Source organism: Astatotilapia calliptera, chromosome 4, assembly GCF_900246225.1.
Source record: "Astatotilapia calliptera chromosome 4, fAstCal1.2, whole genome shotgun sequence".
In the NCBI taxonomy this organism is placed as follows: Eukaryota; Metazoa; Chordata; class Actinopteri; order Cichliformes; family Cichlidae; genus Astatotilapia; species Astatotilapia calliptera.
In genome coordinates, this window is record NC_039305.1 from 26356766 (window position 1) to 26370402 (window position 13637).

At 39.7% G+C, this 13637-nt stretch overlaps 1 protein-coding gene across 3 annotated transcripts in view; it reads right to left on the reverse strand.

Annotated features, from left to right (window-relative positions):
- The window catches only part of LOC113021230 (microtubule-associated serine/threonine-protein kinase 1-like), a 54919-nt gene that overhangs the window by 11839 nt on the left and 29443 nt on the right, over nucleotides 1-13637 (reverse strand). For all 3 annotated transcript variants that reach the window (XM_026165764.1, XM_026165763.1, XM_026165765.1), the window contains 9 exons: nucleotides 13301-13373; nucleotides 10237-10397; nucleotides 9085-9160; nucleotides 8179-8388; nucleotides 4898-4999; nucleotides 2908-3040; nucleotides 2378-2445; nucleotides 1920-1996; nucleotides 1592-1800 (listed from right to left, as the gene is read on the reverse strand). In XM_026165764.1, coding sequence (XP_026021549.1) covers nucleotides 1592-1800; nucleotides 1920-1996; nucleotides 2378-2445; nucleotides 2908-3040; nucleotides 4898-4999; nucleotides 8179-8388; nucleotides 9085-9160; nucleotides 10237-10397; nucleotides 13301-13373 — 1109 coding nt within the window. The remainder of the gene's footprint in view (nucleotides 1-1591; nucleotides 1801-1919; nucleotides 1997-2377; nucleotides 2446-2907; nucleotides 3041-4897; nucleotides 5000-8178; nucleotides 8389-9084; nucleotides 9161-10236; nucleotides 10398-13300; nucleotides 13374-13637) is intronic.

Sequence of the window (13637 nt, forward strand, 5' to 3'; positions counted from 1 at the left end):
TGCCACTTTGGGAAGCACACTGAGTTTACATTTAAGGAAATGTGTCATGATATTCAGTTCAGTCAATATACGGTGGGATTTAGGTTATGGTGTATACAAACAGGAACATTTAGCTCACTAACCAGTTAACAGCTTAGAACAGCGGTCCCCAACCCCCAGGCCTCGGACCGGTACCGGTCCGTGAGTCGTTTGGTACCGGGCCGCGAGAGTTGAGGCTCAGGTGTGAAATGTATAGTTTTTGTCGGTTTTCAGCGTTATTTTGTTATCGTTTACTCGGTTTTCCTGGGTCTTTTCACGTGTGTTATGAATAAATTTTCTTTTTTTCGGTACCAGTACTAGTTTTATTTTGTTGTATTTATCCGCGACACCTTAAAGGCCGGTCCGTGAAAATATTGTCGGGCATAAACCGGTCCGTGGCACAAAAAAGGTTGGGGACCGCTGGCTTAGAAAACATATGTGCTCCATAGCTGGATTAATGCTGATTAAGCATCCACAGTATTGTTCTTCTACTTTTCATCTTCCGTACGTTTTTTGTACGCTATCTTTTGGTCTACAGCCATCATTTTACCCTCAAAACGTAGCCATTGTTGCCCTCTTTCATTCAATGTTATTATTATTGTAATAGATGGTATGGTTCTTTCATAAATGTCACCAATGCACAGCCTCCTACATCAAACTCTTCCATAGAAGAGTAGAGTTGGCTCCCAAAATTTGTCTAAAAGTCAGAAGTACAGGCTGTCTTTACACTGTCACCACGTCCATATAATAAACTCCACAGGCATGAAAACTGAGAATTGTGTAGACTCGACATTGCTGCCGCTCACGGTGAAGGAATTCTGTCAATACAACTTGTAGTTTTGTCTTTGGAAGCATTTGTTTGAGAGTCACTTTTCTGTTCTGGTGCCACTGGCTGGAGTCACTATAGCAGCCAGGCTCACACCTGCATCCTTAAATGAGCTCTGTCTGTCACTCTGCCAAGATTAATCTTAAAAACTTCTGTTTTAACTGCTGCTGTGTCAACAGCGTTTGCTCTACAGCTATCATTTTACCCTCAAAATGTAGCCATTGTTGTTCTCTTTCCAACAGCGTGTCTTCCAAAGCTCAGAGATGTAAACTTTTTAAACTGTGTGGATCCAAATAGAGGGATCGCATTTCAGTCATTCAGTGATTAAAAGAATATGAACTTTTAATATTACTTCAGATGCTTTCTGACTCTAAATTTTCTTTTGTAATTACTTAGCTTTTTCTAATTTATATTTTAAACATGTTCAGCTACTTTTCAACTTCTTCTTCTGTGTGAACGTCAGTTTTCAACCGTTCTACACTTTTGTTTTCACGTGACAAATTCTGCATTTTTCATCTCATTCAACATTTTTAACTTAACATTCAGCAATTATTTCATTTCAGCTCAAAACATTCAGCTAGCAGCATTCACACAGCAGTTTCTTCAGAAAATGCATTTTCTAGTTTTAAATACTATAATGTAAAATGTTGCTAAAATATTAGCTAGACAGACTGTAAACTTGTCTGAGTAAAACGACTGTCACTGATTGGGTTACTTTTTGTTTTGCACATGTAGACCTGTCCTCACCTTCTACGTACTCCATGACCATGCAGAGGTGCCGACGTGTTTCAAAGGAGCAGAACATGGAGACGACAAAGGGATTCTCTGCAAAGGTGAGAATGTCTCTTTCTACGAAGGCCTGCTGGATTTGGTTCCTCAGTATCAGGTTCTGCTTGTTAATCTTCTTCATGGCAAATCGCTGCCGTGTCTCCAGATGCCGCACCAGGTAAACAGCGCTGGTTCACATGCAGACACAGCCAGAGAGGCATGCAGTTTGACCATTTTATTTTCACCGGCTCTGTGTGCTTGTAAAGGGAAAAAAAGCACATATGTGAGGGAGAAAAGCTCTGCTCACCCATATGCTCCGTTACTTATCAGCTTGATGGTCTGGAAGTCTGCTTCTCCTGGTGGTTTCATTGCTCTCATCTTACCCTGTGGATCAAAGATCACAATGCAAAGATTAAATATCATCCAGTGGGAGGATAGAAAGCACGTTCTATATCATTTTTGTCACCTGTTAAATTAGTCTTTGCATTTATATTGTCTGCACAGATAAGCAGAACCTGCTCCAGGCATTTCCTATGTCCTCCTTCCTGTTTTTTATTGTAGTTTTTTGTCTGCTTATCCTAATTTGGAGGCCATGTGATTCAAGGAAGGGGTGGATCTGGGTTCAACAGCCTCAGTGCAAATGAGCTAATTGAATGGACACAAGCCTGTTTGCCAAGTCATCAGCAGATGAAAACATTTTCAACAACCTTTCAGCCACGTTCAGCCAGCAGAAACGACCAGACTGGGGAACATTTTGGATCTCACCTCTGTGGAGTCATCTGTTTCAGGTGTCACTGGTCCCTCGCTGTCATAACTTTCCAAGTAAACCATATCTGATGACAAACACATGTTTGATCAAAAAAATCTGGTAGTCATTTTATTTTCTAATAAGGAGACTGTTTTGCTTTCCTTTATTTATGTCATATAAAAGGGCTCTTATTGAGCTTATAATAAACATGCCAGTAGTTATGCAAGCTCAGATTACAGACTGGTATATGTGAGACTCCAGAAGTGCCACACATCTGTTATTTAAACCTGTTTATGAGAAAGAGCCAATACCAAGAAAGCTGGCTTAATGCAGTGGTTCCCAAACTGTGGGACAGGCCTCACTGGAGACAAGCTAAAATGTCTTGTATCAGGCACCATATGATATGAGTGGCTACAGCAAGGCCCAGCATGATATAAATAAGAATAATTTGGAATTGTGATAAAACTAAGGATAAAACTATAAATTCATAAATGTCCATAATAGGCCCTGTTTAAACCTGTTAATTGTTTAAAGTTCCTCTACCCACCTTCAATCGGGTCTCGAGTAAGCCCCAGCTGGCCAATGATGTAACGAGGGATATCTGTTTTCATCAGATGACCCTCTTTGGCGTGGTCCTCAGCTGCCTCCAGCAGATGGTAAAACTCCTCGGGGTTAAACTCCTGCAGAGAACAACAATAAAACCTGAGTAGCTGATGTCATCAGGTATAAAGTTTTGGAGCTCATCCAATAATTATTCAATCAGCTACATTAAATTAGAGTGATTTGTGGTGATTTAATTTTCCTTTGAGTTATCCTGGCATTTGGTTGTGAATTTAATAAAATATCCAAGTCATTTCATGAATGACTGCCTCTGGATCAGCCCAGGATTTGTTTTTGTAGTCTGTGCTGCTACTGAGGAACTGATGGTGGTGGTCAGAACGGGGCAGGGAAAAGAAGCATCAGCTCGTCTTCCTTGCAAAAGTTAATACCACGTGTCACATTTGAGAATCTGCTGTGCATAAACAGAGAAGATCAATATGATGCCAATTCACAACAAACAGTAGTTTCAAAGTGCTTTAGGTTGTGTAGTGGCCATTAGGTGTGACTTGTAGGTGGTGGGGGTAGGGGAGGGGGTGTGAAGGAAAAGAAAAGCAGGGGCGCCTCCAGAATTTTTTATTATAGAGGGCGCCATATGGGGGCCGGTAAAAATATTTTTGTGGCACACTAAAAACAGAATTTCCACTTTTATTAAGCTGTTGTCAAATATAGGTTACTTGAAAAATCTGGCAAATAAGAGTGAAAGAAAAAAATTCGAAGCCTAGTTAATTTCATGGCATTGAAGCCGATGTCACTGAAAATAGGTTCATATGAAAACCAGATAAGATTTTGAAATTCACATTAATCTGTTTTAATTAATTCATTGACTGGAAGTTCTAATCATCGCTTTAATGATTCTCAGCTGAGAATCTTTAAAGAAAAGACAAAAAAGAAGAGCTGACAAACAAGAAATGCGGCAAAACTATGGGAGAAAAAAGAGAAAGAAAAAGTTCATGACAAGCTGTAGTGGCATAGAAATGCATTGTGAGTAAAAAAGAGGGAGTTTAGTGCTCTGTAGCGTAAGCCTGTAGCAAAACCACTAATATCACCTAATCTTGCTTTAACTACAAGTCTTATCAAAAAGTTATGAGTCTTAAAAGCAGAGAGGATGTGTTTGTCTCCTGAACTTAAACTGGGAGCTGGTTCCTGAGGAGAGGTGCCTTACAGCGGAAGAATCTGCCTCCCATTCCACAAAGCACACACGCTCTAAAATATGATCACTCGGGACTTTGCATGTGAAGAGAAGGATTTTAAATTCGGCTTATTTTTACAGTTATGATTTCAGATAAACTAGTTTGACGTAAAGAATAATTTAATTTTCAATTAGGCGTGCTCGCCAGGAGAGACTGGAACAAGCCCAATGAATCAATTCTCCACGTCACCGTCTGAGCTGTCTCTCACAATCAAGAACCACGTCAGCTTGGCATGACTCATGCAGGGATGCACAACTGATATCCTGTTACGAAACACCAAGTCACAGCAGGCTCCATAGACAAAAACCATATCACACACACACACACACACACACACAGACATCCTTCAACTTTAAACGACAACGTGGTCACGGTATGTTTGAGGCAGGCTGGAAGGCAGCCGAGCAGCAGGGGGCTACTGCCTGGTATTAGCCGTACTCTGGGAAGGCAAATTTAATCTAAATGCAAATGTCTCCGCCATCCAGACAGACTGGACCAAGTCTTAGACTGGTTTGCTTGTTTTCATTTCACATTCCTGCTGTGTATAAAATCAGACTGTTAAAATGCTCATAAGGGGCTACAAATATGTTTTTGCGCTGATGATTGCTTTTTAAAAATAAAGCAATTTGCCTCGAGTCACAGGAGCTGTGAGAAGTTCTGTGATGAATCATGGGGCTGGAGGAGGATTGTGATCATCGCAGCAGTCGATGGGTGGGTAAATACTGATAAGTGTGAGTGTGATCCTACCAGACACTCCAAAAGCCTTGCAGGTCTGGCGATGATGATCAGAAGCTTTTTCACCAACTCCGTGACAAAGATTACCTCGGAGCTCTCCGAGCGCTCAAATGCCTGACGTACAGACACACAGAGAGGCAGAAAGACAGATATGCATCAGCATTTTTAACATTTGCAAAAAGTGACATCTGACAACAATAAAACATGCACACAAGACAGAGAAAATCTGTCAGTCAAAAGACAGACGGAGGCACGAAGGTACATAATCAAAAAGCTGATCCAATCAAACCTAATCCAGGCAACCCAGGGTAATCACAGCAATCTAATCAAGCTGTAAAGATGGGCTCTATGAAATTCGCAGATACCTGTTATCTTCTCTGGCAAATCACATGCAAAATTAGCCTCCAATTTGGCTCTCGCCAAAGGCTTTGTGTGTTTGAATCTAATTAAAAAGACCTGAGGTGAATCACTTAATCACAAATCTTGCAAAGCTTCGCATATCCCCATCACCTGTACCTGATCTGCTCATGATCTGTTTTATTGATGTTTACTCACAAAGCGTATCTACAAATTAATCTTTATGCAGTTCATCTGCTTCACCTTTCTCTCCTGCTCACTATTTGAATACTTTTGTTGAAAAAAAGGCATTCTATGGAAAAAGAAACTGTTTAATACAAATATAAATGAAAAAAGTCTAATTTTTATATTTTTATTTAATTTCATAGAAATGGCTGTTTTCAGGCTTGCATTCTTTCTAATGAACAGCAGGGGGCGACTAATCTGGCTGCAGAAAGGAAGTCCACTAGCATAGAAATATACGAGGAAAGGAACTTGCAGCTCATTTGATTTAATGACCTCAGTAAACATCATCCTGTAGAGTTCGTGGTTTTGGTCCCTAGTTTCGAGTCATATTAAGCACAGCATGTAGTTTCTTTTGTAAATTTGAGACCTCTTTAATGTCTAGAAGAACAATAAAGCAGGCTTTGCTTTAGTGCAGATGTACCTTATGTCTTATGTCCCATATCAGAGCGCATTCTCTTGATTTACAGTCATATATGACCTGCACACTTTCCATATGGCAACAGTGAAACTGCTCTGCTTGAGGATTTAAAATACAGACTGTTCAAACACTTGGGTGACATCACAGTGCCTCTTTTATGAGGAGTCTCCACTATGTTCAGCACTCAGTCTGTTACTTGGTGTGGCATGTTATTTGGTACATCACACTGGGTTTGGCAACCATTTTAGCTGGAAACAGCTGCCTGTTGTGGCTAAGAATCAGGTTGATGAAGGCCAAATAAGAGAAACTTAAAGGAGCTCAGTTGTGAGCCACACAATTCATGGATATATTCGAAGAAGTGGATACGGCACCACCGCTCAGCCTTTCTCCAAAATGTTCCCATTGGTCACTCTTTGATATTGCTCTTTACAAAAGCTCACCCAGGTGTTTGATGATTGCGACAGGAATGATGGATCCGACCACACAGTTCACATGTTTTACACTTTACATTCGTAAATCTTACTGGGGTGTGATGCTAATCAGTAATCTTGCTAATCTGTTTCCTCTAGGAAAAAAACACATGGAAGCTGCATGTTTGCTTGTAATTGATAGGGTGATACCCGTATATGCAGTGATGGGAATAACGGCGTTTTTTCAGTATCGAGTAATCCAACTGATTACTATTCCTATCGTTACAACGCCGTTACAGTTACTATTTTTCAACAAACAGACGGTTGAAGCTGTGTTCAGCTTACTGCATCTTATATCAGTTGCATGGAAGTAACTGTGAGTAATCTGGACGCTACAGCTTTAAGCAGCTGCGCGCGCTCCCGCAGACGGTAATCACGATCACTGTCTAGCACAACACCTGGAGCTAAGGGGGCAAAACAATCGCATGAGCGCTGCTGTTTGACCGAGGAAGAATAAAGTAGTCGTGGTAAGCCAATCACATGACCACTTCAAGATGACAAAGCAACAAGGAGTGATACACCTGCTGCTGTCAGACCTGCAGGTATCAGGCTCTGATTTTCTCCTTTATAGTGGACAGAAATTATTGTTTGGGAGTGGCACAAATAATTTGTGTGGCATCTTATTGAATGCAGAACAGCTGATTGTTCTGTAAATAGTTTGAAATGGTTATTTAAAAAATCAAGGTAAAAGGTAAATGGCTGCAAATAACTTGTTGTTTGCAAAACTTGTGCATATGATTTTAAAATTGACAATTTATATTTGCATTTAAAGTTGTGAAATGTGATTCATTAAACATGTTTGTGGTTGTTACAGTAAAAATATACTTTTTCTACTGATTTTATGTTTTTTGTCTGATTTTAGATCAGTTGTGTTACTACAGTATGTCAAAATGAAAACATAACTGTAAATTCAGACACGTGAGGTTGTGCTGAAAAGAATAATACCAAACAAGGCAAAGTAAATAGTTTTTAAAGGTAAAATGTGGAGGGAAAATCAAAAGTAGTTAAAAATGGGCAATTATACCCTGGACCCCAGAGGTTTTTTTAAGTAATGCAATAGTTACTTTTCAAGTAATTAATTACTTTTAGAATATTGTAACTCAGTTACTAACTCAATTACTTTTTTGATGAAGTAACTAGTAACTATAATTAATTACTTTTTCAAAGTAACTTGCCCAATACTGCATATATGCAAGCATCATCTTCAGTTCTAAGCAGTCTAGATTCAGTTTACCATACAGTACATCTCTAAGTCTCTGTCCCCCCCTTGATTTCTCTATGATGTTCACCATTACTGACCACTCTCAGAGAACAGCACTGGTATTTTTTTCCTCTATAAAGTCATTTTAAATGTACCGTCATCCACACGATCCCAAAAAAGCTACTGGCTGTCACCTTTGAATCTGTTCCTATTTATGACAAAGCCACTGTACTAAGAATACAACACATGCTTTATATAATAGATAAAAGATGCTAAAATTCAGTGGAGCTGGGGTAAACTGTGCCTTAAACCTTTTCCAGTGAAGAGGAGCAGTTAAGTTGTCTGGTTGCAAAAAGAAGTCCCATTGAGTAAAGAAAATGGGCCTTAGTAAATACTTTCTTGATGAATTTGTGGTCTTAATCTCCAACTTCAAGTCTTATTAAATCCAGCATGATGTTCATTTTGTAAATTATGGTCCTATTTAGTAGGAAATGATTTAGTGTGTGGCTACAATGTGACTGGCAAGTTGCTACTTATGAGTGCGCAGCGTTCCTCGGTTTCTCGGTCAAACCCAGGGACGTCCAGTTTCAAAAAAACAAGATGGCGATTGCCAAAAACTCACATCATGAAGCAGCTTTTCCAGATTCTCCTGTAGCTCGAAGAAGTACACAGAGGTGATGAGGCCTTCGCGAGCTTTGGCCAGGCAGTCTCTGGCCAGCTCTGCTATCTGATGGTGGATGAAGCTGAGGACTCCATCGGCCAGCGGAAGAACACTTTCAGGCAAGTAAGCCTGGATGAACTCAGCCAGCCTCCCCTCCATCTGAGCCGTGGCCTGGTGGGGGACAAGGTGGCGTAAGAAGACAGCAGAGGAGATTAGGTTTAGGAAAAGATTTATTTTCTTAGCTCGGCCGGATTTATGCGAGAGAAAGTTCAGGAAGCCGTTTCATTTGCGATTCAGACAGCGTGGCTCTGCTGATTTAGTCAGACTTCAGCACAATGTCTTTTTCTTTTTTTCATTTCACTTGTGTGAGAACAAGCCCAAAGAGCTTTTACCGCAGATGAACTCTAAACTATAATGCTCAATTTCCTATGGTTTGATTTTTATCACTGTCAAAGCTTTCAGCTTCTTTCCTTCTGATACCGACCTCACCGACCGGCTTTATTTCACTGTTCATAACTGGAGCGGTATTTTTACATGCACTGAATAAACGTAATATTCACACTGACGGGGTGAATGGAGCTTGGCACGTTCTCATAATCTTGTTTGCTATGGTTTAGCAGCCCACATGGTTACGGTTCTTTCCCAGTTTCTTGGATGCAGGATATAAAACATTTGCATACACAGATCTCTGATAATGTTTAATCACAAACTGCAGAGCTTTAACTGTTTTTAATTAGTAACTGAGCACCGAAAAGGCTCCAAAAGTTTACTATTGTGTGCATTTAAACAGAATATGATGTTATCGTGAAGGCTCTTTGCAAGTCTCTGTGTGTATGTTGTGTTAGTGTGTGTGTGTGTGTGTCTAACCTTTGGAAAACGCTCTTTGTACACGTGGTTCATCATGACTATCTCGTTATCGTAGCAGGAGGAGGAGCGTCCTGGGCTGCAGAGGGACACAGGGGAAAAAATTCAGCTTTTCCAAAGCAAGGGCTGAAAACTGTTATATAATGAGATCAATGCTATAATCGACATATCTGAAATACATTTAAAATAGGCTTCAAGACGCACTGTAAAATGAAAAAAACAGTAGATAGTTTTCAATAAAAGGGAGTGATTGGAACTAAAGTAATTATTCACACCAAAAGACAAAATTCAATCATAGTTTTCAAAATTATTTGTGATGACTATACATGAAAAGTTAACTAAGACATTACTGACATTTTGTTTTTTTATAGAGGTGTTTTGCCCATAAACTGTTGGCATTTCAATACTCTAATACCTAATCAATACTAAAAGACAGTACTGGTTTATATACGTATTTACTTGATGACTTTACTGAGGTTTAATGTACTCGTACTTCCGTGTCATGCTGCTTTCTTTTTATGTATTTTGGATGCAAGTATTGTACTCTGAACTCCGTACTATTTATCTTAAAGTTTTGGATTATCAGGATTATTGGATTATTATAAATCCATTTAAAAGTACTTAAATCCCCAGCTGCAACAATAATGAGATCTACACGTTAATAAATCATAATTATCATCCGTTACTGTCATGTATCAAATTCTGAAAAGTGTAATTTGACACAGAAGTACTTTTACTTACTTTATTTACTTTGAGTATATTGTGATTATATAACCTATGCATTATTAATCTACTCCAGTAGGATTATCATTTGTATACTTCATCCAAAAAGCTTAATTTTTTTAAACTATCCAACAAAAGATCACTTTTTACATAAAAATTATAACAGGTCATGAGCCTAAAACTGATGTTTTCTGCATGGATTTTATGTCCAATTAAAAATATTCTGACTTGTGATCCTATATAAGCTAAAATATTTTTTTATTGGTTAAAGGCCTCTTTAACGATAAAAACAAAGATGTTACATAAAAGCAGTAAGCTCAACCACTGGTGACCCGGCAAATCTGCTTTTAAGTAGTGCCTCTGAAAAGAGGACAGTGCGCTGGGCAGCAGACGCTGCTGTTTAATTTCATGAGCGCCGCTGCTGTGTCTAACCTGAGGCTGCGGGAGCGAGGGCGCATGTGGGGAGAGCAGCGGCCCCCATCGTCATCCATGATGCTCTCTGTGCTGCCAAAGTGCTTGGATAAGAAGTGGAGCTCATCCATGGTGGGCTGGAAGGGCAGCTGGTGCAGTCGCTCCTGAGAAGAGCTGGAGGACTGGAAGAGGGAGAAGAGGAAGGGAGCCAAGAGGGTGGAGGAGGAAGAGGAAGCAGACGGTGAAGGGGAGAGAATTAAGATGATGGAGGAGGGGGGTGGGATGGCAGATGAGAAAGGGAAGTAGGCGTTGGAAGGATCAAACAGAGAAAGTGCCAGAAAATTAACGACAAAACTCCACCAAATGACGTCCAGCAACTGCAGAAGATAACGATCTGAAAGCTAAATTATTAAAGTGTTTGACAGTCTACAGCTGTTATTCCTCATGGATCCAGACAGTGTGACGACAAACCAGGAACTGAAAGATAATGACGCCTCAGGGCCAGACCTTAAATCCATCTGTCAGTAAAACTTTGTCTCCTATTTCCTTTGCCTCAAACAGGGACAATGAGACCTAGACCGCCTCCTCTTACATTTCTAAGTGAAAAGAGTGAAGTAAGGATGCAGATTCCTCCCTTTGTTTATTTTATGTGTGGATGTCAAGATTTTTTCCTCTATCTTGGTAGAGTTGCATATTATTTTCCCAGAGAGCATCTGCTGAACTGATCCAGCTGTTACTTATATTTCTGTTCAAGTGTGTGTCTTTTTGGCTACAGTCTGATGAGCACAAACTGGGTCTTCTTCTCTCCTTGTTCACTGGTTTTTCCAAGTATACGGGGAATTCTTGGAAAATGGTTAGGAATACACCTTTGGGGCCCAAAATTTTAAATTCTTGCAAACAAGATGAAATAGAGCATCATGATCAGCGTGATCTTTCCACAAAGCTATAATCTGGTAACGCTGTCGGCAAGAAAATGACTCCATTCAGTATTTATGAATTTGTGGTATGATGTGAGAGAATTACTTTAAATAGAGCAGAGACTGAGGGGCCAGCTCAGTGTGATTCGTAACATTCACAGCCTTTTGTTTAATGTACTATTGTTGTGTTTCTATTCATAGTATCTGGCTTATTTTGGTCTCTGATTAAATTAGCGTGGAACCGCATGTGCTCTATCTCGTGTAGACGTCTCTTCACTACACCACGTGTCTCATCGCTCTCGTCCCAACCGGCTTGGCGATCGTCACTTTCCCCTCTTGCTCTCTTCCCTTCATCCATCTAAGCCTCCATCCACAGCCAGATGGAGAGAACAACCAGGCCCCTGATATCACTGTTATGCAACACGTCATGCTGAAGGACAGGCAGGGGAAGAAGTAGAAGTGACGAGCTGGAGATGGATACATTTTAATTGTTATCTTAAAGTGAAAATGTATATTCAGCTAATACAAACTGGCTTTCATAGATATATCTAACATGCTACATGGGGAAAGTTCTGGTATGCTGAAAGGGTCGATAATCATTATAATTATGGTTAATCATCATATAGCTGTGGGGACAGGTCTGATCAATAAGCCCACCCCTCAAGTAATTTAGAAGGAATACAAATTTTGCATTGCTATAATAAGGAACCATAAGGATCTTTCCAAAATAATCATCAGTAAATGTCATCATAAAGAGTGCATCTAAAAGTATCCCCTATAATAACTAGTATTGGTTCTATAATTCCCTGCACTGCTGTTCTGCTAGCTGTCTGTCCAGATGGTGTTGCGCTATCCTAACAAGACTTATTACTTGATTTTTTTCAGACACGTGACCACTAACTGTGTGACGATAACTTGTCTTTTTGACGTGTGACAATCACGGTGACAGTGTAGTAGTAAATAGGCCTGGAGACCGGTCCATCTCATCTGGCAATCACCGGTCATGAGAGAGAAGCGCACGTTCCCTAGACTTGGCAAAGGTTGGCAAAACCGAATCCTTGTGATTGCTTTGGTGTTTGGCATATTTACATAGTTTAAATGGAAGTGACGCCGGCCAGCTACTTTCCATAAAAATTGCAACTCAAACCCTTCAAATTAAAAGCGCAACTTTTAAATTGAAGATAGGAAACACTTCCAACTAACTGAGAAGGACACATTTTTCACAAGCAATCGATTGCTGAATCACCTCCAGTACGGTGAACAACTCAATATGCACATGACGTGAGAAACCTCAGTAGACTAATTATATCAAAGACTGTATTGCTTTCTATTTGACTTGAATAAAATGTATCAAAATGTAAAATCCAAAGCAGGAACATATACCAATGTCTTGCTTTGCCTAAAATAAGGACCTGTCACAGTGCCCATAAGCTTTTCAAGGACAGGACAGCATTGTTGGTACTTGAAGTCTGAATTGCCAGAAAAAGACGTCCATGTATCATTTCACACCAGAACTAATTTCATAGAGGGAAAACAAACAGATTTGGTATAAACAGACTAATCAGTGCTAATCAACCCATTAATTATTAGCTACTTATAAGTTATATCAAAAGTTTATTAGCTACACAGTAACCCAGCAGCCAACAATTTACATTTAAGCTAATGCTTATGGGGTTACAACCAAATTGTGATGTAAAAGGAGCCTTCAAAGATAATGTTGGTACTCTTCATGTTCCAAATACTTAGAAATAAGTTATCAAATGAATTTTATTTAACGCTATATAATGGGGCATATTTACAGAGTTTTTCATACAGTAGACTAGGAGTGCAAATTGCTTCAGCGATGTTTTACTTGGAGTTTCGTGACCTTAGTTTTATAGTGAAGCTATATGACTTCTTATGGATATCCAATACTTTTGACTGTTTTACATTCTAAATTATCGTGACTCGTGCTGAGAGGCAACGTCCTGCAAATATTGCTCCTCGTCTACGCTTTAACTTCGACTATGTTGGTTATAACTAGTGTATTTTTTGACTGGCAACTGAAAGGATTGCTTAAATTGAGTTGTTCGCATACGCATAACTGCAAAAATACGCTCTAGCATAGCTGCTCCCCTACACACACGTTTATGATCAATACAGTGAAAAAGTGGTGATGTATATTTTACCGTGGAGCTGGGAGTGTTGGTACCATATCCAGAAGAGGGCAACGACGCTAAAGACCATCGTCGTCCATCGGCCCTGCAGAATGGCAAACACAAATTGCACTTCATTTAATACCCACTGCACTGTAGTGCTATAAAATCAATATCACATAAGCTTCTCTGTTGTTTATTATTGATTTGACAAAAATCAAGATAATGAACCTGAAAGCCCAGCTAACCTAATTTCATTAACTACAAAGAGAAGTTTTAATTCAGCTGAAGAAAATCATGTTCTAGTGAGTTGCATTGTGACTCTGTAACTCAGATTCACAGTGAGAGGCAGGCAGACAGATCTGATAAA